Source organism: Sebastes umbrosus, chromosome 19 (assembly GCF_015220745.1).
Source record: "Sebastes umbrosus isolate fSebUmb1 chromosome 19, fSebUmb1.pri, whole genome shotgun sequence".
Lineage (NCBI taxonomy): Eukaryota > Metazoa > Chordata > Actinopteri > Perciformes > Sebastidae > Sebastes > Sebastes umbrosus.
In genome coordinates, this window is record NC_051287.1 from 6,761,904 (window position 1) to 6,786,428 (window position 24,525).

The following is a 24,525-nucleotide window of genomic DNA, read 5'->3' on the forward strand; positions in this document are numbered from 1 at the left end:
TGCTTCCTGCTTCACATCCAGCTCTGAAACTGAAGATGAAGGCTTACACGAGTCTTGTCTCGCTGCTTGAGTTTGGTCTCCGGCAACACAAGGAGCTGCTGGAGAAAAATAATAAACTGTGTTTCATCTCATGTCAGAAAACACCGGAAACAAACCATGTGATGAGCTCAGAGAAAAAATAATTTGCAGCAGAGCTGATAAAAGTATCAGACAGAAAACACTTTTCAAATGGTTGTGGTTTTCTGTTTCAGCTGTTGGATCCAAACTGGTCTGATCAATAATAAATCCTTTCCTCTTAGTGAATCAAACATCTTCACTTTATATAATAAACACAAACATCAGATGTTCTCTGTGTGAACAACCGGGCACGCTGAGTACTGCTCTCTGAGTACCACATCAGCAGCAGGGAACACTTCATGCAGGTGAATGACTGCCTAATGCCTAATTATGCAGAAAAAGCTTGCGCAGAGTTCCCCCAGAGCCGCAGAGATGGTTTGCAAAGCTCGTGGAGAGCCGCAGAGATGCGCCGTAAACCTCCTGAAAAATGTGACTTCGTGCCAAGCTCCGCAGACACCACAGAAGTTTGATTACAGGACAAGGAGTCTACCTCACATCTGTAAAAACAACAAGAAACATGGACCAGTTCGAAGACAGAGATACGTGGATATACTTTGGATTTTACGGGTTAAATACATTGTATATTCACCCAGACAAATCATTAATTTGAAAGCACAAATAAAGTAAACTGTGTGCACAAATTTAGTTTTTGTCTTCTGGCACCCTTTAGCGACAGGTATGAAACGCACCGTGCTTTCCATTAACTGTAATGTAAATCCATTCACTGCAACAGTAAATGCTCTGAGAAAGGGCGCAAGTTTCATCCAGAAGACCGCTGTTCAGGTCCCGTCTTCACAACATTCAGTGTCATTTTCACTGTACAAACGTAGTAGTTTTAAGCCCAACTATGTTGTTCTTTCCTAAACCTAACTAGTGGTTTTGTTGCCTAATCCTTAAGTGACGCCAAAGGGTATGACAAAGCGGTAATATGAGACGAGTTGAGGGATGAGAACGTGTTGGCCATTTATTGCGCCAGGTTGAACACCATGACATCACGCCTTGGGTCAAGGCAACTGACTCTTTCCAGTTAAAGTGATATCTCCAATGTCCATCGCAGATAAACAACCATAAATAAACATTTTCAACCTATAAGAAAAAGGAAAGACAATGGGAGTGACATTTAGAAATTAGCTTTTTCGTTTTACACATGTAGTTCTTTCCTAAACCCAACTACAGTGGTTTTGTTGCCTAAACCTAAAGTGACGCCAGCCAAGAAGCGTGATGCCAAGGGGCGGTATGTAACGTATAGGGATGAGAACGTGTTGCCATGACACCTGCCAAGCTCCTAATGTCAATCTGTGGTACTGCAGCGTGATCCTTCAGCCATGATGGCTCTCACACTGATGAGCTGATGCTATAGTGGCCGGCACACTCCTGTAGAAGAGGTTGTTAATCTCTGTGTGTATGTGTTTTTTTGTTTCTCTGTGATCTACTTATGTTCTGTAATTGCTACTTGTGGAAGTGCACACATGCTGTTTTTTTTCTATTCAGGTGTGTGTGTGTGTGTGTGTGTGTGTGTGTTAGTAGCAGTGCAAAGGGCAGAGCAGTGAGATGGAGGAGAGGATCTTCCATTATAGATCTGACCTGAGGGGTCATAGACACTCTCTCTCTCTCACACACACACACACACACTGAGCTGAAGGGAAGTTGACAATTAGTTTCCTCTCCATCATTCCACCTGCTGACGACGACTGTCTCACTCTGATTTATCTCCTCTTACTGTCTGTGTGTCTCTCTGTCTGTCTGTCTGCTTGTGTTTTCTCTCTGGAATCAGTCATTTGCTCCTCCGTGATGCTGTCGTGTTGCAGGTGTTTGAGTCTCCTGATTATCTCGACTGGCAGTTGACCTCCAGAGCTGATGTCGATCTTGATGCTGAAGTTGACGTTGCCTTTTGTTGGTGTTGTGTGACTGATAATCCTCTCTGAGGAGTCCTGATGTAACACTGAACGAGCCGGAGGAGAGTGGACACCTTAATCTGTTATCGTCTCAGTGTGGACATGGATCCATTTAAAAAGATAAAAATAAAATGAAAATATTGAGCCTATGGTCTTTAGTGCACAGAGTGAATAAAATGAGATACAATATAGTAAATTTCTGTATTATGCTTTCAACATCATCAGTTTAAACAATCAAATAGTTTTTAAATCACTAACACCAGTCTACCTTTGGTCTGGTCTATTTCTTGTATGGTTTAAGGTCCCATATTATAAAAAGTGAGATTTTCATGTCTTTTATATTATAAAGCAGGTTTAAGTGCTATATAAATACTGTTAAACTATCAAAATGCTCAAAATACTGAGAAATACACAGCCTGTATTCAGAAATTGTGCGTTTGAAACAAGCCGTTAGGATTTCAGTCCAATTGTGATGTCACAAATATACAATATATAGACCATTACACGGTTTTAACCGTAAACATTCTACATGTGTCACAGTTTATTTCCTGTTGCAGTGTATGTAAATAACATCAGCTGACATGGACAAAAAACTGTTGCCTAGCAACGCAATTCCGTTGAAATGCACTAAAACGGAGCGTTTCAGACAGAGGGTAAATACAGGTATATTCAGGCAGAAGTTTTTTTTTAACATTACAGCATGTAAACATGTTCTAGTAGAATCACAAAATACAAGTATGAACCTGAAAATGAGCACAATATGGGACCTTTAAACCTTAATGCTACAATCTGATTGGTGGATCGTGTTGCAGCTTCTGTAATAAAGTCCAACTTAATGGAGTCCAAATCAAGTCCAAGACCAGGTCCAGCCGAGTCTGAGCCAAGAACAAGTCCTAAGGAAGTCAAGTCAAGACCAACTCCAGGGCAAATCGAGTCCTGTTCAAGACCACATTAGAGATTCGTTGCTTTATTCTGCAGTTAGATTTACGTATTCACAACAGCAGACATTTTTAAGAGAGCTCCTACAGAGAATGTGACATTATAGGTAGCCTTAATGTTGCTAGGCTAGCAGTCAGTTTGTCAGAGTTGTCAGTCCTAAATGTGTTTAGATAGCCCACTTTAACCAACAGGAGTTTCTGACAGCTTGTGTTACGTGTTTTTAGAGGCTATAATCAAAGTCATTTTCTGACGTCTTTACTGCAGAAACGGACCAGGTACTGAATCATCTGTGAAGAAGCCAAGAATTACTGCTGTCACTGATGATAAGAACCTCAAAAAGAAAAGAAAAAAAAGACAAGAAAAATGCTAACTGCCTGAGAAAATCATTCTGACCACTTCCAAAAGTGTGTGTGAGTATGTGACTGATACACAAGCTACACAAAGGTGGGATTTATGTTCTGCTGAAGTATTTAGGTTTTACTTTTATGAGAGAAAAGGATGTGGACTATCTTCTCTTTGAAATAACAGAATGTTCAAGGAACTTTCCCATCAGGACCAACTTTGAAATAGTTTGTGTTTGACCCTATCCTGTTTCAACATGCACAATGCCAAGTCCATGAAGAAATAGTATTCCCAGTTTAGTGGGGAAGAACTTGACTGGACTGCACAAGCCCTGACCTCAACCCATCCAACACCTTTGAGATGAAGTGGAACAGAGAGCCAGCCTTATCATCCAACATCAAACTACAAAGCAATGAATCTATGTCTGTCTGTATGTGAGTATGTCCTTTCCATATCTCGAGAACCGTTCTACCATCTGATCTACTTCACACTGGGTGTTTTGCTGGGAACCCAAGGAAGTGCAGTGTCGAAGTTGGTGCAATTTGGACATGTGACACTTTCAATATTAATAAATCTTTGAATAAACAAGCAATAGCACTCTGTGCAGCAGCGGAGGCAGGGCTTCAGGGCTCTGCTGACTGAGATCAAGATCAAATTAACTTTATTGTCACACACAGTGGGGAATTTGTCTCTTGTTTCACCCATGCTGCGTGAGTCAAGCATGTCGTCCACAGCGGGCCTTTACAGACCGCGGCTCATTGACTGCCGTTCACTTTTGCTGCTGCATGCTGGATATACTAACAACCGTGCTCTTCTTCACTTCCCTGGAGTCAACGAGCGATGAACGGTTCTCTACAACGATGCAAGCAGCACTTTCTGGGGTCAAGCAGTCGGCCCGTTCCGAGTGGACATGCGCTCCAAACGGCCACGCCCCAAACGGGCAACGTCAGTTTCTAACATGGTGAAAATGCCTTCCCAGAAGAATCAAGGCAGACACAGCAGCAACTTAATGCCATTTGTTCTCAAATGCCACATTCAAATATCTGAGCGCTACCGTGTAAATACTTTTGGCCGTGCAGTGTATATCGTAATTTTGATTTAATTAGTAAATAATTATTTGTTAGTTAACTGTGTATCAATGGTCAGAAATACCAGTTCCCTCTTTCTGCCTCCGTGCCTGTGTCTCATTTATTTCCTCCCTCCACTTCTTCTTCTGTGTGTGTTTGTGTGTGTGAGGCTGTTTCCCAGTCTCTCCACGTGCGTCTCGTCCGCAGCAGCCGGCTGTTCGATGAGAACATTCAGCTAAATGTCTGATCGATAGGCGCTGGCAGCGCTCACTGCCGCTGCCGCCAGAATACTGAGGAGGAGGAGGAGAAAGAGGGAGGAGGAGAGAGGGGGGCAGGGCCTTTGAGCTTGTGAACAGACACAGTGTGTGAGAGAGGCTTTATATTTGATTCTGTTTAGGTGTGTTCTGTAGGTGGTGACTTGTCCCTCAGTTGAGTTGTGTCACGGAAACCTTTAACTTTCCATGTTTATTGTTTTTAAATGATGTGAATATGTTTTATTTTGTGTTCCAGACAGCAGAGCGATAACAGACACAGGAGTTTTATTCACAGTCGTCGTTTCTTGGTTCGTATTTTATTCATATTCAGCTCTCCGTGTGGCGTGCGCATCTCCTCAGATCAACTCACACGTTGGTATAAAGCAAGAAATCATCGTCTCGTCCGGACAAGCTGTTCTGCTCTTTGACAGCGAGGAACAACCTGCAAAGTTGACTTTGTATTTCTTCTCTCTGTGGAGTCAGAAGTTTCTGTGTCTTCCTGTTCTTTTTCTCAGCAGATGAAAAAATGAAATCATTTTCAACCAACAGAGGAGAAGAACTGGCAACCTGCTGTTGCAATACCTCAAGCATATTTTCACTGTCAAAATATTGTATATGGATGTTTCCTCAGAGAAAGTAGAGTCAGTCTCTGGACCATACTTGAGAAAAAAGTTGAATATTGTCTATTGTCTGTTTCCCACAACCAAACTTGCACACTTGACCCTGAATAATTTGAAGGTAAAATGTAATTACTGTATTATGAATTCTTAATAATAAGTCAGTCATTTAATAGAAATACCAAGTCAAAATCACATTCAATGAATATTGATGAAATATATTCATATTTTCAGTGTTTTTTTTAATCAAAGAACATCTCAGCAAGTATATTCAGAATGTTTGTATCCATGGTTACCACTCAAATGGACATGTGACAGTAGAGCATGGAGCTGTTTTTAATTGTCTCTTACAGTATTTAATAATTAATATATCCTTTAAATATAGAGATATTTGTAAAAAATACATGTTATATTGTGTAGTTCACACTTCTCCAATTATTCAAATGTCACAGTAGAAAAGAGCACATGCAGTAACAACACCATAGCAACGATACAGGATAAATATTGATTAAAGCTGCACTAATCAATATGTTCTGCTGTATATTAACAGTGAATCAGATGAATGTGTGCAATGTGAAAGGTGTCTGGTAGTTCTAAATACACATAATTCTCACCAACTGTGAAACTCTTATGCATTATGAACCCATTTGAACTGGGAAGTCGGAAGTTTTCAGTCGGAAATTTCAACCAGAACGCCCCCTGAAGTCGGATTTCCAACTGGGAAAGTCGGACGAACCTCACCAACCCTGACCTTAAAATCCAAGATAGCCACTCTGTGCATCAACAGTACAAAAGCTGTAGTGATATACTGTTTATTAGCACTTATTGTCTCATTTGTGTCTCATTAAATCATTCATACACACAGTACTATCCAACTTCTATCTGTGGAAATATTGCTACAACACATTCTCACTCCCAACTCGTCAAATACCGCCGCTTGGTCAGTGCCCCTCGGCATCGGAGACCGACGCATGGAGTACTCTTGTGTTACTTTTGGACGGACCAGGGACGGCGCGTCAATATAGGCTTGTTACATTCATAGTTTCCTTTCAAAATAAACTTCCGTTTTCAGGTTTAGACAACACAACCACTTAGTTAGGGCTAGGAAACGGTCGTGGTTGAACGTCACTGACAAACGACTCACATGACTGATGATACCGATGAGTCACGTGATTAAAAGACTGACGTGACAAAATAAGTCAATGTTATTTTTAGTTTCACACGAGACACGAACACTGGTCTCCTGGTTGAAAGTCTTGTGTTGGTTTGGGTGGGTTTACACTTGAGTTAGTTGAAAGCCCGGTTCGTCACATACTGTTGTTAAAGGGTGGCTTCGTCCGTCGGTTTCCGATGCCGAGGGGGTACTTACAAAACGGCAGTATTTGACGAGTTTGGAGTGAGAACGGGTTGGTTGTTACAGTGTTTGTATGCAAAAAACACTGACGTAATGCGTTGTTTTCATCTGGTATTGCTGACAATGGCTAACAACAGCTAACCTGGCTGGAGCAAAACCTATTAAGGTTTCCGAGTTGTTGTATTGGAATGCAGTCAACTTGGGTGTGACGTCATTCCCAGCTCCGACTTTCGATTTCCAAGGTAAATGGAACGCAGCATTAGCTCCTAGTCTTGGTTTTGCTGCACGTTTAGTCTCAGCCGTCAGTCAGTGGTGACAGCAGTGGCTGGAAGATGTTTTAAAACATTAAACCTCCTACATCTGTAATGTTGCGATAAAGTTTCCTGTCGCTGATGGCCAGTGAGCGAGGAGGAAATCCATCTTTGGTTTTACATGGGTTGTATTGACTTCAAATGATTCACCACTCTCTGTTGAAGTAAATTCTGGGATGTTTTTCATTACTCTAAATCCCCTCCATCTGATGAGTTCATAATTTATTTTCAACATTCTTCGAGAGCTTTTCCTCTCTTCATTCCTGTACCTCTCACATTCCTGCTGACTGTACCTCTCCATCCCCTCCCTACCTCCACCCCTGGCTGAGCAGCATTGATTCAAGCCTCCGTCCTCTCCTCTCTCTGTTTGCCGTCTCTCTGCTGCTCTTTGTTTTGCAGATACGATCCGACTTCCAGCCGACAGACACAAACAGCAGCTTGTTCAGTCCATTTAGCTGCTGTTTGGACTGCGGCTACATTACAGCCTTATCAGGGGAGTCGCTGGCACACCACCGCTGCTAATAAACTGATAACACCTCTGGGTATTGATTCTGGCCTCAAACAGGCCAACTTTATCCCACAGTCTGGCCAACACCGATAATTGGTACCAGGAAACTGGTTTCAACTTTCAGAGGGGTTTTACATGTTTGAACACATAAACCCTGTACACGTCACATTCCTGCTAATCATTACCCAAATCATCCATCACTTCTTAGATTGATTTCCTTCCTTCCAGGCAGCCGTTGGTTTCACCTGTCAGTCAATGTTTAGACAACTTAAAGCTGCAGTAGGCAGAATAGTTTTGGTATCACTCGGCAAAAATTCCATAATAACCTTTCAGCACTGATCACTAGTGTTGCTAGACATTCAAAGGAGAACGCACGGAAAATGAGAAATAACTTTTCGTAAAATGTCATTCGAACCGTATGAGGATACGTTGCGATGATGACACAATGACACACGTCATCTTTGTGTTTGAGTTCTTTACTATATAGTGCCGCCACCCCATTTAAAGGGCAGATGAGGTTGTTTGGCGTTGAAGAACCAGGTTTATGAGCAGGAGTAGTGCAAAAAAAGTGGCATTTATTAAAAAAAAGTTAACTGAAACAAAGGGCAGAAATGAAATTCAACAAAAACTACATTCAAACCAAATCAAAAGAACACCAAACAAACAAAAGTTGCAGCAAGCTGTTAACTCTTCTCCCCCTTTCTCCAGTGAATGGGATTTTATCTTCTCAGCCTCACCTAACTGGAACGTACCACCTGACCAGGTAAGTATAGGGGGAGCTAAACCGAGCAAGCATCCAAATTCACACAGAATAATGAACAGACCATTAATACAAGGTCTCTAAGTTACTGCTGACATCTCAATCTATCTAGGGCCACTCACACATACCAGTGAACCCACCAAACATTAGATAATGTAATTTACTGCAGAACTATCTCACCTATATCATCCTACATGTTAACAGAGCCCAGCCCCTCCCTGCTAAGAGGACATCATGAGGCAAACCTGTTGGCACTTTCCTTGATTGAGCTGCTGAGCAGCTGATCTACCACCATCCCAGGCAGGACAACAACAAGCTGGTGTCACTCTACTTGACATTAAATAAACTGAACTTCTGCTAAGTCAGAAGTTTACAAAAGTTATAGACACGACATAACGTGTACATTTTGTTTTTCCCTTTGGTGAATGCAATGGGTTGTTGCATGTTTGCCTTCTAGGTTTTATTTTCAAAATACGACAGCTTGTCAATGCAAATGAGTTTGAATTCTAAAATTCTGATAATGTGTGAAGTAATTAAGAGATGTCCAAAACATTAAACTGACCAAAATAATTAGTGCACCATCAGAAATGTTAGTTAACTCATCTGAATTTAATAAACTGCTCAATTACATCGTGATTTATGAAAGTTAGAGAAGCTCAGAGAATGAAACATTTTTTTGTTTTTACTTTTCTCCTGCCTCTGTATAGATTATATAAAAAGTTAATTAAAATCATTTTTTTGGTGTGCCAACACTGATTTTGTGCAGCTTTGTGCTGCTGCACGACGACGAAGCTGATCCAATTAATTACCCCCTATTAAAGAACTCATTACATTTGCAGCTCTTTAAGATAAGTTTGTGTAAAAATGAAGAGCGTTAGCAGCATTGACTATTTTAACAATGTGGATAGACGGATAATTACATGCAGACGGTGAACTACACATCCTGAACGGTGATGAGTCCTGCACGGGTCCAGTTTTACAAACCTTCAAACATGCATCCACAAACTGGAACCTACCTGTTAGTTGTATGTGTTACTATGTCCTAAACCTTAATATAAGTCCAACAACCTGACCCGTACCAAGCTCAGAGCTGGCTGCTTGTAGGCTGCAGGCCAAAGCTTGTAGGATTGTGTAGGGGGGCATAACAGCCCCGGGAAATTAAGAAATGATTAAAATAACTAAAAACTCTCAGACCTCCCCAAAATCCTGTGTAACTTACGCACAGTGTTGATACATTCATTTATTCTTTGAAGGTTAGTTAGATAGGATGATCAATACCACTCTCATAGCTGTAGGTTAAATATGAAGCTATACAGTCAGCAGGGAATGAGCTAAGCTTAGCATAAAAGTAAGTGGAAACAGCCAGCTATCCAAATTTAAAAATCTGCCAACCAGCACATCAAATGTCATGTTTGTTTAATCCATACATATAAAAGACTAAATAGAATAAAAGACTTGAGTTCACTTGTAAATGTGTTTTGCATGTAGTTGTTTCTCCTGCAGCTTTGTGATCAACGCCTCACACCTCATTAAAAACTTAGATTCAACCTTTTCAAAATCCAAGAGTGTAGAGAATGTTTTATGGAATGAAGAGACGAACTTGACTCTGAAATTACTAAACTGAAATGTGCGTGTGCGTGCGAGTGCGTCTGTTTGTGTGGCATGAGGCAATTAAACGTAAACATCTCTGAGCTAATGACTGTTTTTCTCTAAAGAGAGGCAAACTAAACCCTTGATTTGCTGGTTAACGAGGTTTCGTCTCATTTTATTTTTGTGATTTGGAGTCGTAATAATAATGGAGATGGTTATCATTGGGTAATGTGCTGTGATTGGCTGAGTGAATTAAAATGGTAAATGTTTGTGTTTATTTTTTGTTTTTTTGGGGGGTTGAAATGTCCTCACAGAACTGTGAACATCCAGGCTGTGACCTTTCGTTTATTCTGACATCATTAGTCAAACACTATTATTATATTTTGATTAGAAGAATCTACATCCAATTAATTTGTTGTCTTTAGTTCACTGAGTTTGACTCTTTTTTTCAATTTCAAATTTAAGTGTTAATTCACATACAGTATATGTGAACAGATATGTGTTGTATTCCTGTTTATATTTATCCTTATTTATGTTTTTTTTTATTATTTCCAGTGAATTTTACAATTGAAAATGTATTTTATTTTGTAAATTCTGTTACGATGGAGCCTGGCAGGTGTCATGGAGAAACGAAAAAAAATCAGTACAATAATAGTAGTAGTAATAGTACTAGTAGTACTAGTAGTACTACTAGTAGTAGTAGTAGTAGTAGTAGTAGTAGTCTGTTTTAGACGTGTCAGGGATGGCGTGTCACTTTACGCTCGTTACATACATAGTCTCTTTTCAAAAGAGTTTTTAGATTTACTCATGCAACAAAACTACTTGGTTAGGTTTATGAGAAGATTGTGGTTGAGGTTAAAATACGTTTTTATGTAAAATACGTACACAGTTAAGTACGTAAGTTATGTAACAAAAGTAAGGTAAAATAAGTCAACACTGACTTGGTTTCACATGGGACACGAACAGCAGTCTCCTGGGTAAAAGCCTGCATTTGTTTGACCCATCCATTCACCCCGACCTCCTCCTTAAGTGGACTTTCTCGCTTTTTATACTACATCAGTTGTTCTGACCGTCTAATAATGACATTGATGGGTTTACATGGGTGTTATTTGAAAGCCTGGTGCGTCCCATACAGATGCTAAAGGGCGCCTCGCTGACCTATTTGACGAGTTGGGAGTGAGATTGGGTTGGCCACACAGAAGAGAAGAGATCTGTTTTCTAATGGACAAGACAGTTTTCTGAACAAGTGTGTGGACATCTCTAGTGTTAGTCTTTTCTTGTCCAGTCCAGCAGCACTGAGCTGCATCACTGACTACAAATCTAAAAACAGTATGTATGTGTGTGTGTGTGTTCCTATCTGTCAGGCTGCTAACCCTACACTAAAATGTCTGGTCACACACACACAGTCTTCACAAACCTGGCTTTTAATTTCCCGTCTGACATTAATATCCGTTCATACAGTAGATGAACACACACACACACACACACACACACACACACACATTCTGGGGTTTCATTGTCTTCCACTGCTCGGTTGGTAGATCTGAGCTGCTGATCTCTGTGATGAAAAAACACACAGAGGGGAAGGTAAAACTGTGAAAGGAAAAAATAGGAAAAAACGATAGAAAGACATAAAAGATTTCATTCCATCAAATGGAAATATTGTCAATGTCTTGTGTGTCACTGTCCACTACAATTTGGAGTCTTTGTTGTGTAGTCAAGTCAGGTTCATTCCTATAGCCCAAAATAAAAAAAAATGTAAGAAACCTCGGGAAGAGCAACAGAGGAGGGATCCCCCTTCCAGGATGGACAGACGTGCAACAGATGTCGTGTGTACAGAGTAACAAGATGATGAAAATACAACATAGACAATCCGTATGACAAAAATGAATACATATAATGTGAACATATGTGAGAAGGTGGATCCAGGAGGATGTCAAGCAGCTTCCCGACGTTGCCAAACAGATAGTGCCAGAGCAACACGACCTCCTCTCCACGACCTCCTCTCCACGCCAAACAGATAGCACCAGAGCAACATGACCTCCTCTCCACGCCAAATAGATAGAGCCAGAGCAAAACGACTTCCTCTCCACACCAAATAGATAGAGCCAGAGCAACACAACCTCCTCTCCACGCCAAACAGATAGCATCAGAGCAACATGACCTCCTCTCCACGCCAAATAGATAGAGCCAGAGCAACACAACCTCCTCTCCACGCCAAATAGATAGAGCCGGAGCAACACCACCTCCTCTCCACGACAAATAGATAGAGCCAGAGCAACACAACCTCCTCACCCCACCACATAGATAGAGCAAGAGCAACATGACCTCCTCTCCACGCCAAATAGATAGCACCAGAGCAACACAACCTCCTCTGCACGCCAAATAGATAGAGCCAGAGCAACACAACCTCCTCTCCACGCCAAATTGATAGAGCCAGAGCAACACAACCTCCTTTCCACACCAAATAGAAAAAGACAGAGCAACACGACCTCATCTCCATGCCAAATTGATAGAACCAGAGTAACACAACCTCCTCCCCACGCCAAATAGATAGAGGCAGAGCAACACCACCTCCTCTCTATGCCAAATAAATAGCGCCAGAGCAACTTGACCTCTTCTCCAAGCCAAATAGATAGAACCAGAGCAACACCACCTCCTCTCCATGCCAAATAGATATAGCTAGAGACACACAACCTCCTCTGCACGCCAAATAGATAGAGCCAGAGCAACACAACCTCCTCTCCACACCAAATAGAAAAAGACAGAGCAACACGACCTCATCTCCATGCCAAATTGATAGAACCAGAGTAACACAACCTCCTCTCCACGCCAAATAGATAGAGGCAGAGCAACACCACCTCCTCTCTATGCCAAATAAATAGCGCCAGAGCAACTTGACCTCTTCTCCAAGCCAAATAGATAGAACCAGAGCAACACCACCTCCTCTCCACGCCAAATAGATATAGCTAGAGACACACAACCTCCTCTGCACGCCAAATAGATAGAGCCAGAGCAACACAACCTCCTCTCCACACCAAATAGAAAAAGACAGAGCAACACGACCTCATTTCCATGCCAAATTGATAGAACCAGAGTAACACAACCTCCTCTCCACGCCAAATAGATAGAGGCAGAGCAACACCACCTCCTCTCTATGCCAAATAAATAGCGCCAGAGCAACTTGACCTCTTCTCCAAGCCAAATAGATTGAACCAGAGCAACACCACCTCCTCTCCACGCCAAATAGATATAGCTAGAGACACACAACCTCCTCTGCACGCCAAATAGATAGAGCCAGAGCAACACAACCTCCTCTCCACACCAAATAGAAAAAGACAGAGCACCACGACCTCATCTCCATGCCAAATTGATAGAACCAGAGTAACACAACCTCCTCTCCATGCCAAATAGATAGAGCCAGAGCAACACCATCTCCTCTCCACACCAAATAGAAAAGAGTCAGAGCCACACGACCTCCTCTCAGCTCACTCACAGGGATACAGGTGTTATTGGCGATTCATCTTCAATCTAGATTCAGATTTGTCTTCCTCCAGACGTCGTCTTACCTGGATGAAGGAAATCCTGAATATTTCAGGGTGAACACGGACAGCTTCTTAGTGAAGATGCAGACCTCCATCGTGGCCACCAGAAGAGGAGGGGGAGTGAGGCAGCAGCCTGATAAATACGTGCTATCAGCTGTATTGTGTTCTAATTGGCTCCTATTGGAGGGTTTTCAATGTGGTATAAAGAAGGCTTTGTTAGACAGGGCCTCTCTCTCATACACATACACACACACACACACACGCACACACACACACACACACGCAGATATATGCACACACACAAAGATAGGGTGTTTAGTCTGCTGTGAGTTCACAGTCTGATAATCAGTAATTAGGTAATTGTGTGTATGTGTGAGAGCGGTTTGTTATCAGCGGATCAGACTCACACTGAGAGCAGAAACACACTCTGATGATCTGTTGCGTTTCCACTTTAGGTTTGTGTGTCTTGTCTGTCTGAGGATGTGTGTGTGTGTGTTTGTACGCGTATTTGTTTGACAGTGTGTGTAGTCACAAATAAAGGTTGCCAAGCGTTACCTTTCTCAGAAAGTTTCTGAAGTTAAAGTGTGTTTGTTGTCAGTTTAACTCGTGGTTAGGTTCCAGTTGTTGCTGTTGGAGTCTCAACAGCAACAACTGTTAACAGCGTCAACTGTGGCCGTTAAGTCAACGAAAGTCAGCGCCGGGGTCGCACTTTGCTCGCTCTAAATAGACATGAACGAGCATCGCTCAGAACAGTGAGGCGACACACGTCAGCTAAAACCACAATATCACTCTATATTTCAACTGCTTGGCAGTAATGTTAGCTGACCAGACGAAGGTCTCTTCATGCGAGCGCGCATATGCATATGCGAGCGCGCATGGGATCCCGACCAGGTAGATTTATACGTGTAAAAAGTTACAATCAGTCCCTTTAATCTTTGCATCTCATAGCATTGATTTACCAGGATTATTTTTATTTTTGCAATTTCTAACATTTCATCATTTTATTTTATTTTATTGGCAGAAATGGGCTTCCATACAATCTTATCTTATTCTTATTTATTATACAATAAATAAATAAAAGAGATTATTCTGATGATTTGATGTTTTCTCTCAGCTGTAATTGAAGTGTTAAAGTTCCCAGTGTGACCAGAGAGGGCAGGAGAGTTCAGCTAATCTCTCCCCGCTGCTCTGCCTCCTCTGTCGGGCTCCAGATTTACTACTCGACCCCCTCTCTCCTCCAGCTCCAGCTCCAGATCCAGACTTTACCTCCATCCTCTGTAGATCAATAGCTCTGTAGTCTGTCTGGGTCTCTCTCTCTCTCTCTCTCTCCAGCTGTAAAGACCTATAGAGAAGAGAGAGAGAGGGTTGACTCTCTCCCTGCACACTCCTCCTCCTCTTCCTCCTCCTCCTCCTCTTGCGACCCTCTCCATCTCGTCCTCCCCGGCAGACGGAGCAGACCTCCGGGAAGGCAGCGTGGATATTTTAACCCTCCTTTTTTGCATCATCTGATCTGTGTGAATGGGAATCAGCCGCACCGGCACAGGAGTGATGGAGATGGAGACTCTGCCTTCTTCATAGTTACTGGAACTTATTTCTCATCCTGAAAAGAAGGAAACTAACATTTGGGATTTTTCTTTTCTTTTTTTTTCATCTTTTTGGGGATCCAAGAGGGTTTATTTTTGGGGAGAAGAGAGGTTGTTTTCTCTCTCTTCCTCTCTCCTCATCATCCTCCTCATCATCATCCTGACTCACCATCCTGTGGTGTTTTTTTCTTATTTTAATTTTTTTTTTAATTGACTGTTGGATTCTGTGGAGGATTTAAAAAAATAAAAATCAATCAATCAATCAGTCAAACAACCAGCAGGATTTGCTGGAGCTGCTTGTTCTGGAGCAGCATGGAGATGGAGGGCAGCATGGAGCTGGGTCTGGTTGGATGTATTGGGGATGTTTGGGAGGTGATGGTGCTGAGGAGAAGGAGAGGGAGGACATCAGGAGGATCCTACCTGCTGCTGCTGCTGCTCTGCTGGCTGCTGGCTGCTCACACCACCACAGTGCACGGTGAGTGGAGAAATAGATGCATGATTTGCCTCCAATCCTGCAGTGTGTGTGTGTGTGTGTGTGTGTGTGTGTGTGTGTGTGTGTGTGTGTGTGCATGTGTGCATTGCGTCCGGTTGCCGCAGACCAAACGAGAATTGACACATTTGTTGCATCTCCATCGTTTACTGCTCTTTAAACCTGGACTCTCTAATAATATAACCTGGGATGAGTCGGGTCTGGCCAGGTTGAGCTCTGGTTTTAGAGGCTCTGCTGTGTGTGTGTGTGTGATCAGGCTGCAGGGTTTGACTGGGGTTTAAATGGATTTCACTGGGCTTCAGCAGCTCTGATCATGTGTTATAGGCTGCTGCATTCTTTGAGCAGGTTTTTAGTGATTTCTACTGGATTTTTGCTGCTGTTTTTACCTTCCACACCTCCTGTAATATCAAATCCACTGGGGCCGATCAGGTTTAGGCTGCTGGTCTTACTGGGTTTTAGCAGGTTTTGATTTGCCTCGTGTGTGTTTCATTGGGTTTTACTGGGTTTCACCTGATTTCTGCTGGTCTGATCATTGTTTTAAATGGATTTTACTGGATTCAGCAGTCTGGTCATGCAGGTTTTACTGAATTTTACTGTTTTTTTTGCTGCCTTTTTCACTTTCAGTTTCGCCCTGAATTCTGAATTGTCTATTTTTTTTAACCACATTTTGCTTATCTTTCATGAGGCTGTGGCAGATTTTATGTCTGTGAGTATTACCACGTGTAAGGCGACTGCTTTAAGCAGGTTTTAGTGAGTCTTTTGGTGTTTTTGCTTCTATGTCCCCCTCAGTTTCTCCCAGACTGGAAGGGTTTACACAGATACAGATCAGGTTTAGGATGCTGGCTCAAACCCACTGACTCTTTCAGGATTTTTTTGCTGCCTTAAATTGCTCCCAGAATGATGAGGTTTGGTTTGTCTGACTCACCAGGTTTGTTCAGCCTTTTAATGTATTCGCCATATTACACCTGCTTTGATCATGTGCTACAGGCTGCTGGTTTGAACACATAGGAGTGCATCTTACTGGGTTTTGCTGCTCAGCTTCTCTTCAAACGACTAGGACTGATGAGGTTTAGGCTGCAGATTTCAGACAGATAAGAGTACTTTATTAATCCCAAAGGGAGGTTACTCTCCAGTCAAACCACATAAGAACAGAAAGCACTAAGAGCTAAATACTACCAAAAGCCAAATCATATAAAATAACCTGAGTATAAAAGCAGGGCCATGATCTTATATTGACTACACTGTACAATGATGTCGAAGATCAGTGGGTAATGTTGCATGCTGTACATGAAGGAGCAGCATTGTCCTAGATTATTAAAGAATTCACTTTTACCAGTTTTTTTTTTTTAATAGTTGAACTGGTTTTATTGGGATTGTGTTGAGATTTAACATGTTTCTACTGGTTTTGGGAAGCTGCTGCTGCAAATATGCTGCTTTATGCAAATTTATGTATATATCTATTATTGGAAATCAATGAACAACACAAAACAATGACACATATTGTCCAGAAACCCTCACAGGTACTGCATTTAGCATAAAAAATATGCTCAAATCATAACTCAAAGCCAAGCAGGCAACAACAGCTGTCATTGTGTCAGCGTGCTGACTTGACTATGACTTGCCCCAAACTGCATGTGATTATCATAAAGTGGGCATGTCTGTAAAGGGGAGACTCGTGGGTACCCATAAAACCGTTATTCGATCGTTATTTAGCCCTCTACATGACAAGGTAGTATGACATGAATGGTACCAATGGATTCATTAGGTTTCATCTAGTTTCATATGATGCCATATTATCTTCACATAGTCTTAAAACTGAGCGTGGTACAACCGTTAATGCATTAAAGAAATTAGTGTTGTTAAAACAAATTTGCATTAACTTTGACAGCCCTAACACACACACACACACACACACACAGACTCTTTTCTTAAATAAATAAATGGTTCAGTCCACTTTAAATATCCCAAAGCACTGTTTAAGAATCACTTAATGTTTGTTGTTTTGCTTTATGATTTTGGTTATTAAACAAACAGACCTGGGAGCTGCTGGGCTGACTCTCTCTCTCCCCCTCTCTCTTCCTTTCTCTCTGCGTGAGTCTCCTGCTGTCAATAAATTATGTCCAAACACTTTAATTAAGCTAATTGGTGGTAGGAGAGCACACACACACACACACACACACACACACACACACACACACTGCCAGATCAGCTGAGCGGTCCTCACTCAGTGTGTATGTGTATGGTTTATATTTATTCAGCGGCTCGGCTGTAAAATCGTCTGCTGAATATTTCACTCTGACCCAGCATTCATCTGTGTGGATGCCATAGTGCACTCACTCACTGCTCCTCCCGCCTCATTCAGGCGACTTTCACACACACCGATTCAGAAATCTAAACCGAACAGCAGACAGAATTCTTTTCTGACAGAAGCAGGTCCTGCTCACTTTCACAGGTGTGTTCAGGTGCTCTGTCTGCTTAAAGCAGAGAGCCAACAGTCTGCAGGTTATTTCACAGATGAGTTGCTCGACTTTACCTGAGGGAGAGTTAATCAGCGGGTAGAGTCTTCGGTTTGGAATGGAAACCTGCAGGCTGTTGGTTCACCGTGGCACACGATCACGTGGACACACCCGGCTAAAGGCCCGGTCACACCTGCTTTTCAATGGCCAAATCAATTGATTCCAATTGAGTTTAACTTTGGTGAACTTTCACATGCAAATTCACTCCATTGATTGAGAGCGAGTCGTCATGACAGCGCTGAACTTTGAGGGTACGGAGAGTTGAAAATGGAAGGAGCTATCGTAGCTTATTAGTGTGTTGCACCATCCACTGTTGTGTGAATAAACAGTGTGAACTTATTGTCCTGTTAGCTCGCTAACTGGCTGTTACTATGGAGAAAAGCAGATGGGACTGGGAACAGAATGGGCAGAGTGGTGAGCAGAAACTGCAGGAGCTGACACATTATTTTCATTAACCATTAACCTAATCATTGTCTTCACACTGGAGGTCTTCACAATAGGGCTGGGCGATATAGAGAAAATCAAATATCATGATATTTTTGACCAAATACCTCGATATCGATATTGCGACGATATTGTAGGGCTGACCACTGGTTTTACAAAATATTTGCAGGATGTTTTTTTGATAAATAATCATCAGTAACGTGGAAATAATGACTAAGTGGGTAAAGACAAAAAATAGAACAGTCTGGTAAGTTCAGAAAATTACATCACTTTACTGTAAAACCAGGAACACTTATGCCATATTACGATATTCAAAATCCAATACGATATCTAGTCTCATATTACGATAGTGATATGACATCGATATATTACCCAGCCCGACTTCAGAGTTCCACTCAGTCTCTTCTCACCAAGACCTGAACCTGGACCCAAGTCATGCCCAAGCCCTCAGGAAGTGCACCAGACTTTGAAGCAAAAAAACGGCAGTATTACAACTTCCGTGTCCGTCACGTGATGCCATTGGGCCCAAAAATACTTTTTCCCATACACTTACATTGGGAAAGAGACGTCTGTCACTCAGCGGATAATTTTTTTTTAAGGTAAATCAACTTCCCAGTTTGAACACTTGAATAGCCCTTATTTAAATCATTAGGTCCTAAAAGTTGTAAAATGCACTAATAGCCGAATCCAGAGTTATTTCCCTTCCTCTGTTCATGTGAATGAGACCCAGATTGAGGGCTGGGAGGCGGGGTGAAAGGAAACGCTACTGTGCCTGCACCATGGGCCCAATGGATGCAGAAGATCGCCGGATGATCCGGGTACTTTATCACTCGGCAGTCGAGTCATTTTGGCATCATGCACCACTGAGCAACTCTCATAGGAATGAACGGGAGCCCGCCTCCAACGCTGTATCCAGTGTCTCTTTATACATCCACGGTCAGGCAGTGTCCAAATTATATTCAGTCTAATCAGGTCTGGTCTCAGGTGTGTGTTTCAATTAGAGCTATAAGAGGCTCATATTAGCTGATTGCAGGCCGATAAGTAATGAGGAATTGCAGCACAGTAATAGATGCATACACCTCAGCCTTGCACTCATTGCAACCGATCAGCATCCCTCCTTCTCTGCTGCTGGTATTATTTCACTTGCATTTATAGGAACAAGGATAATAACCATTATATCCTTGACTGGACATTGGTGGGAGAACCTCGTAATATTGCAGATTGTACTCATGCATGAAACGAACACTGCAAGATCATTTCACAACTTGAAGTGAAAGAGTTTAATTCCCTTCATTATTGAAATGAATGAGCCTCATTCCTTGAGAAGCAAAGATGTCGAGAGGAAAGTAGCTGAGAGATGCCCAGAAGGTCAACTTATTGTGAAAAATAGTTTAAAACTCTGCAGTTCCTTCTGCTGCCGGGATGTTGCAGCCTCCGCACAAATGAAGATGGATGGAGTGTTTGAGGAAGTGAACCACAGGTGAATGCATCATCTTTGTTTTCCTTCTGGTTTATTATTATTATTAGATTAGGTTATTAGATTATTCCCGGTGAGCTTTAACCTCCATGATTCATCATTAAACTCGACATGAGGCCGGTGAACCTGACGGAGCCGAGTCTCTTCTGCAGCATCGTCTTCACATTTTATTCACAAGCTTATATCATAAGCTGTCACACATTCTAGGAAACTAGCTTTCTATACCCTTCTTTGAGTGAATTCACAGAGTCACATGTAGCCCAGAGCATGATGGGTAAAATGCTGAACCAGGGCTGGTAAAGTCTAAATTAAATATACAATGCCTGAGTGTTGGGGATGATTAATATCCTATCTCCAATAGTATTTGAGATGCGTCACTCTGGACCAAACTGGTGGATGAATTGTTTGTGGAACAAAATAACAAGGCTAATACTCTACAGCCATGCTTACATCAGCATGCTCACAATCACAATACTAACATGATGTTTAGCAAGTTTAATGTTCACCACCTTAGTTTAGTGTGTTAGCATGCCAACATTTGCTAATTAGGAATGAAAAGTACAGCTGAGGCTGATGGGAGTGCTTTTAATTTTGCAGGTTTTGGTCATTCATTTGGCCAAATTTGATGAAAATCCATACAATAGTAATTAAGAATTTTCACAGAAAATGCCAACCTCATGGTGACGCTAGAAGAAAAGTTGTTAGGATACATCTTTTGGAAACCATGACAGTCTGTACAGAAGTTTGGGCCAATCTATCCTGTAGATGTTGAGACCACATATCTTGAGGTCAGAGGTCAAGGGACCCCTTTGAAAATGGCAAAGCCAATTTTTCCTTGCCAAAATTTAGTTTGGAGCGTTATTTAGTCTATTCATCCTTCCCGACAAGCTAGCATGACATGGTTGGTACTAATGGATTCCTTAGTTTCATATGATGCCAGTATCTTCCCTCTAGCTTTAAAATTGAGCCCGCTACAACCTGAAAATCAAAAGTTGCATTAATGCGTTAAGGAAATTAAGAGAGTTAAAATGAATTTGCTCTAACGCATTATTATTGCGTTAACTTTGACAGTCCTAATTTTTAGACTTCTCAATGGGTGGGGTCCGTATCTGCCTCCTCGTCTGGCTCAGAGACGGCTGCTCAGTGGGAGCCCCAACGGGCGCATTTCCTAGCTGAGACTGTGACCCCTCGCCTGGACTTCGCCATTTCTCGGGTTGTGGACTTAATTTTCACTGTACGACTGTCACCCAAGGCGAACTGTCCTCTGTGCAAGGGGTCTGAGGAGATATCAGCAACCCACCCAACCTGTCTTGAAACACGGACCTCTTTTACCATGCATTGTGGGTGTCACTTTTTGTCATCACTATTCATATCTATACAACCAATAACATCAAAGTTAAATTGTTTACTCGAGCGCAACATTGTTTATAGATCTAGCCTCTTCATTTTGCTCTCAAAGTGCATCAGATTGATTTTAATTAACTCTAAAATATAAAAAATGTAGGGTGAAAATTCCTGTTTTTTCATATTGCAATATATATCGCAGAAAGAAATTGTAAAAAAGTAATTTGGACCAAAGTGGTAGACCGACTGACCGATGACATTGCCTACCATATCTTGGCTCAAAAAACAGCTTTAAAGCCATAAAGAAACACAGTGTCATCCTCAGGTTGCTGCTCATGTACTTACGACGCACATTATTGTTAATGTTACACATTATTGTTACTGTTTTTGATGTGAGGTTTCATGGTTTCACGGGGCCTCGGGCATACAGAGGTCTCGCTCTACCTTTAAAGAACCAGCAGCTCTAATAAATTCAGCGTTTATGAGTTTGTTTTTTTTTGCCTCTGCCGCAAAGTGACGTTCACAATCCTCTTTCTGTTTATCTGTTGTTTTTATCTCTGAGTGCTTCCATCCTTCCCGCTCATCCTCTGTCTCTGTTGGCCTCTCTGGATGAATATGTGCGTGTGTGTGCAGCCTGTTGTAGGGGGTGTGGTCATGCTGTAGGAATCAGCTCTGTGTTAGTATTAAGAATGAGCAGATTTATCTTTGAGGCTTTTGTCGTTATCCAGCGGAGGATTTGTTTTCACTGTCACTACCATTCAGAAAATCTCTGTGTCTATGTGTGTACATCCGGCTCAATTCTGGTCTCCTGCCGACTCTTTGGTCGGAATATTACATGAAAACTTGAGCTACATTTAATATTCTATATATTAATCTATTGAATGGATCATATTGTATACTAAAGCCATTGTTATTTGTATTCTATATATCTTATATATGTCTGTCCCATCTCATTTTGTCTCATGTCATCTCATCTTGTTGCTTGTTTTCCTGCCTCACATTTCATCGTCTCATTTCATCTCATGCTGCGACACAAACGCAGCTTCCTGGGGTTTAATGCCTTGCTGATGGGCCCCTTGAGCGGTAGCATCTCTTCTCCACTTAAACCACCAACTTTGTGCTCATGCATCAGCCTCGTGCTCGTCCTGCAGAATCCTACAGGCCCTTTAAATGAAATAGATGAAGGCTCCCTGCTGATCGATAGGTCCTGAACAGCCAGAGACCCTGTCCGTTTAATAGTGATAAGTTATTGATCTGCTGATGAAGAGTTTGATGATCACACACAGCTGACTACTGCTGGAAATAATTTTTTATCTTCCTGTTGATATCAGGGTATAGATTATGAGGCTGAAGGCTGATCGAGTTCAGCAGCACATAACCATCTTCCTTCCTATCAGTCAGTCCACCAAACGAATCATTTTCACGTCATATTTCATTAAACAAAGTATCACGAAGATACATATATCTAAAATAATAACCTAAAGGTTTAATTTTGGATAACATGAAACAGTAATACAATGTTTTCTTAAGATGAAGACATAAAAGGACACTCTTTTATCAGATCACAAATTTGTATCAATACAAACTGTATATTTTACATCTCAAAATAATGAACCCTTTTTCTTGTCAAGTGAAAATATGTGTCTCTGCTTTACTTTTAGAAAGTGGAGAGAAAAGAGATGTATTCATAAAGAAAAAAACTGAAAACAGATTGTTATTTCTACCTCTGTTTGATTAAACGTCTTCAACCCTCTTCAAGGTTTTCAGCCAACAACAACAAAGAAACTCCAAACGCTGCAAAAGAAAAAGGACAAACAATGGAACGGGAGCGAGAGGAGCTAAATTTAATCAAGAATCACATTAAAGCTAAAAGCTCAAAGCAGTAAAACCTTTTCATTAATAAGCAGAGCTGAATAATAAAGTCAGAAACGATCCATTAGAGACACAGTAGGCTTTTAACACCAAGGAGATGTTAATTTACACCTCCATCCATCCACCTATCTATTAATTGTGTATGGAGAAGAGAATACCTTGTGTGTCTATGTATATACTCCATCTTGTTTGTCCTACATATACACCCACAGACTGATGGGGTGATTGAGCAGGGCTGGTTGAATGATGATTAAATTGACCCAGCTCACATCCAGAGAGGCAGGTAGAGACGTCTGGTGGGTCTACAAGATAACACGGAGGTTAATAACATGTATTAGAAGACTAATCTACACTTGTGACACTTAGTGGTGCAGGTTCCCAAACAAATTTGCTATTAATTGAAAACCTCACATGCAGTAAAGTATGGGCTTTTAGGCCCCCTCAAGGTCTAAAACTGTAGGATTTGGACTTGTCTTGGGACTTGTTGGTCTTGACTTGGGTCTTCCCTGTCTTGACCTCTATTGGTCTTGCCTTGGGACTTGATTTGGAACTTTTTGGTCTTGACTAGGAACTTTTTGGTCTTGATTTGGGACTTGATTTGGGACTTTTGGGGCTTGATTTGGGACTTGATTTGGGACTTTTGGGTCTTGACTTGGGACTTGATTTGGAGCTTTTTGGTCTTCATTTGGAACTTTTTGGTTTTGATTTGGGACTTGATTTGGGACTTGATTTGGAACTTTTTGGTCGCTTTTTGGGACTTGATTTGGAACTTTTTGGTCCGACTTGGGACTTGATTTGGAACTTTGTGGTCTTGACTTGGGACTTGATTTGGAACTTTTTGGTCTTGATTTGGGACTTGATTTGGAACTTTTTGGTTTTGACTTGGGACCTGATTTGAAACTTTTTGGTCTTGACTTGGGACTTGATTTGGAGCTTTTTGGTCTTGACTTGGGATCTGATTTGAAACTTTTTGGTCTTGACTTGGGACTTGATGTGAAGCTTTTTGGTCTTGATTTGGGACTTGATTTGGAACTTTTTGTTTTTGACTTGGGACTTAATTTGGAATTTTTTGGTTTTGATTTGGGACTTGTTGATCTGACTTGAGACTTGTTGATTTTTATTCTGAACTTGTTGGTCTTGGCTTAGACATATAGCCACTCGAGCTGCTGCTCTGTGTTCCTGTAACAGATGAAGTGTGTGTCGCTGAGGTCTGGAAGGTTGATCGCTGGGCCAAATGAAAAAGACTCAGTGTGTGTAATCACAGGCAGGAGCGGCGGATTAATAGAGTGAACGAGTGAAAACGGCGTGCTAGATGCTGCTCGGCTCAGTTTAATTTGGTTTTTCACTGCTGTGGTGGACAGAAAGTAATTTACAAATCTGAAATAATAATTCAAACAGAAGCAAATGGAGCCTTTCCTGTGTGTTAGTACAGCAGACTTTCATTTATCAGTCAGTGGTCGACCTGAAGCAAAACACAGCTGAGTGAGAATGGAAAAGGAC

General features: G+C 41.6%; 1 protein-coding gene across 1 annotated transcript in view; it reads left to right on the top strand.

Annotated features, from left to right (window-relative positions):
* The first annotated feature begins 15,194 nt into the window (after window positions 1–15,194).
* dcc (DCC netrin 1 receptor) overlaps window positions 15,195–24,525 on the top strand; it is a 251,873-nt gene continuing 242,542 nt past the window's right edge. Inside the window, exon 1 of the mRNA XM_037753405.1 lies at window positions 15,195–15,357. Coding sequence (XP_037609333.1) covers window positions 15,195–15,357 — 163 coding nt within the window. The remainder of the gene's footprint in view (window positions 15,358–24,525) is intronic.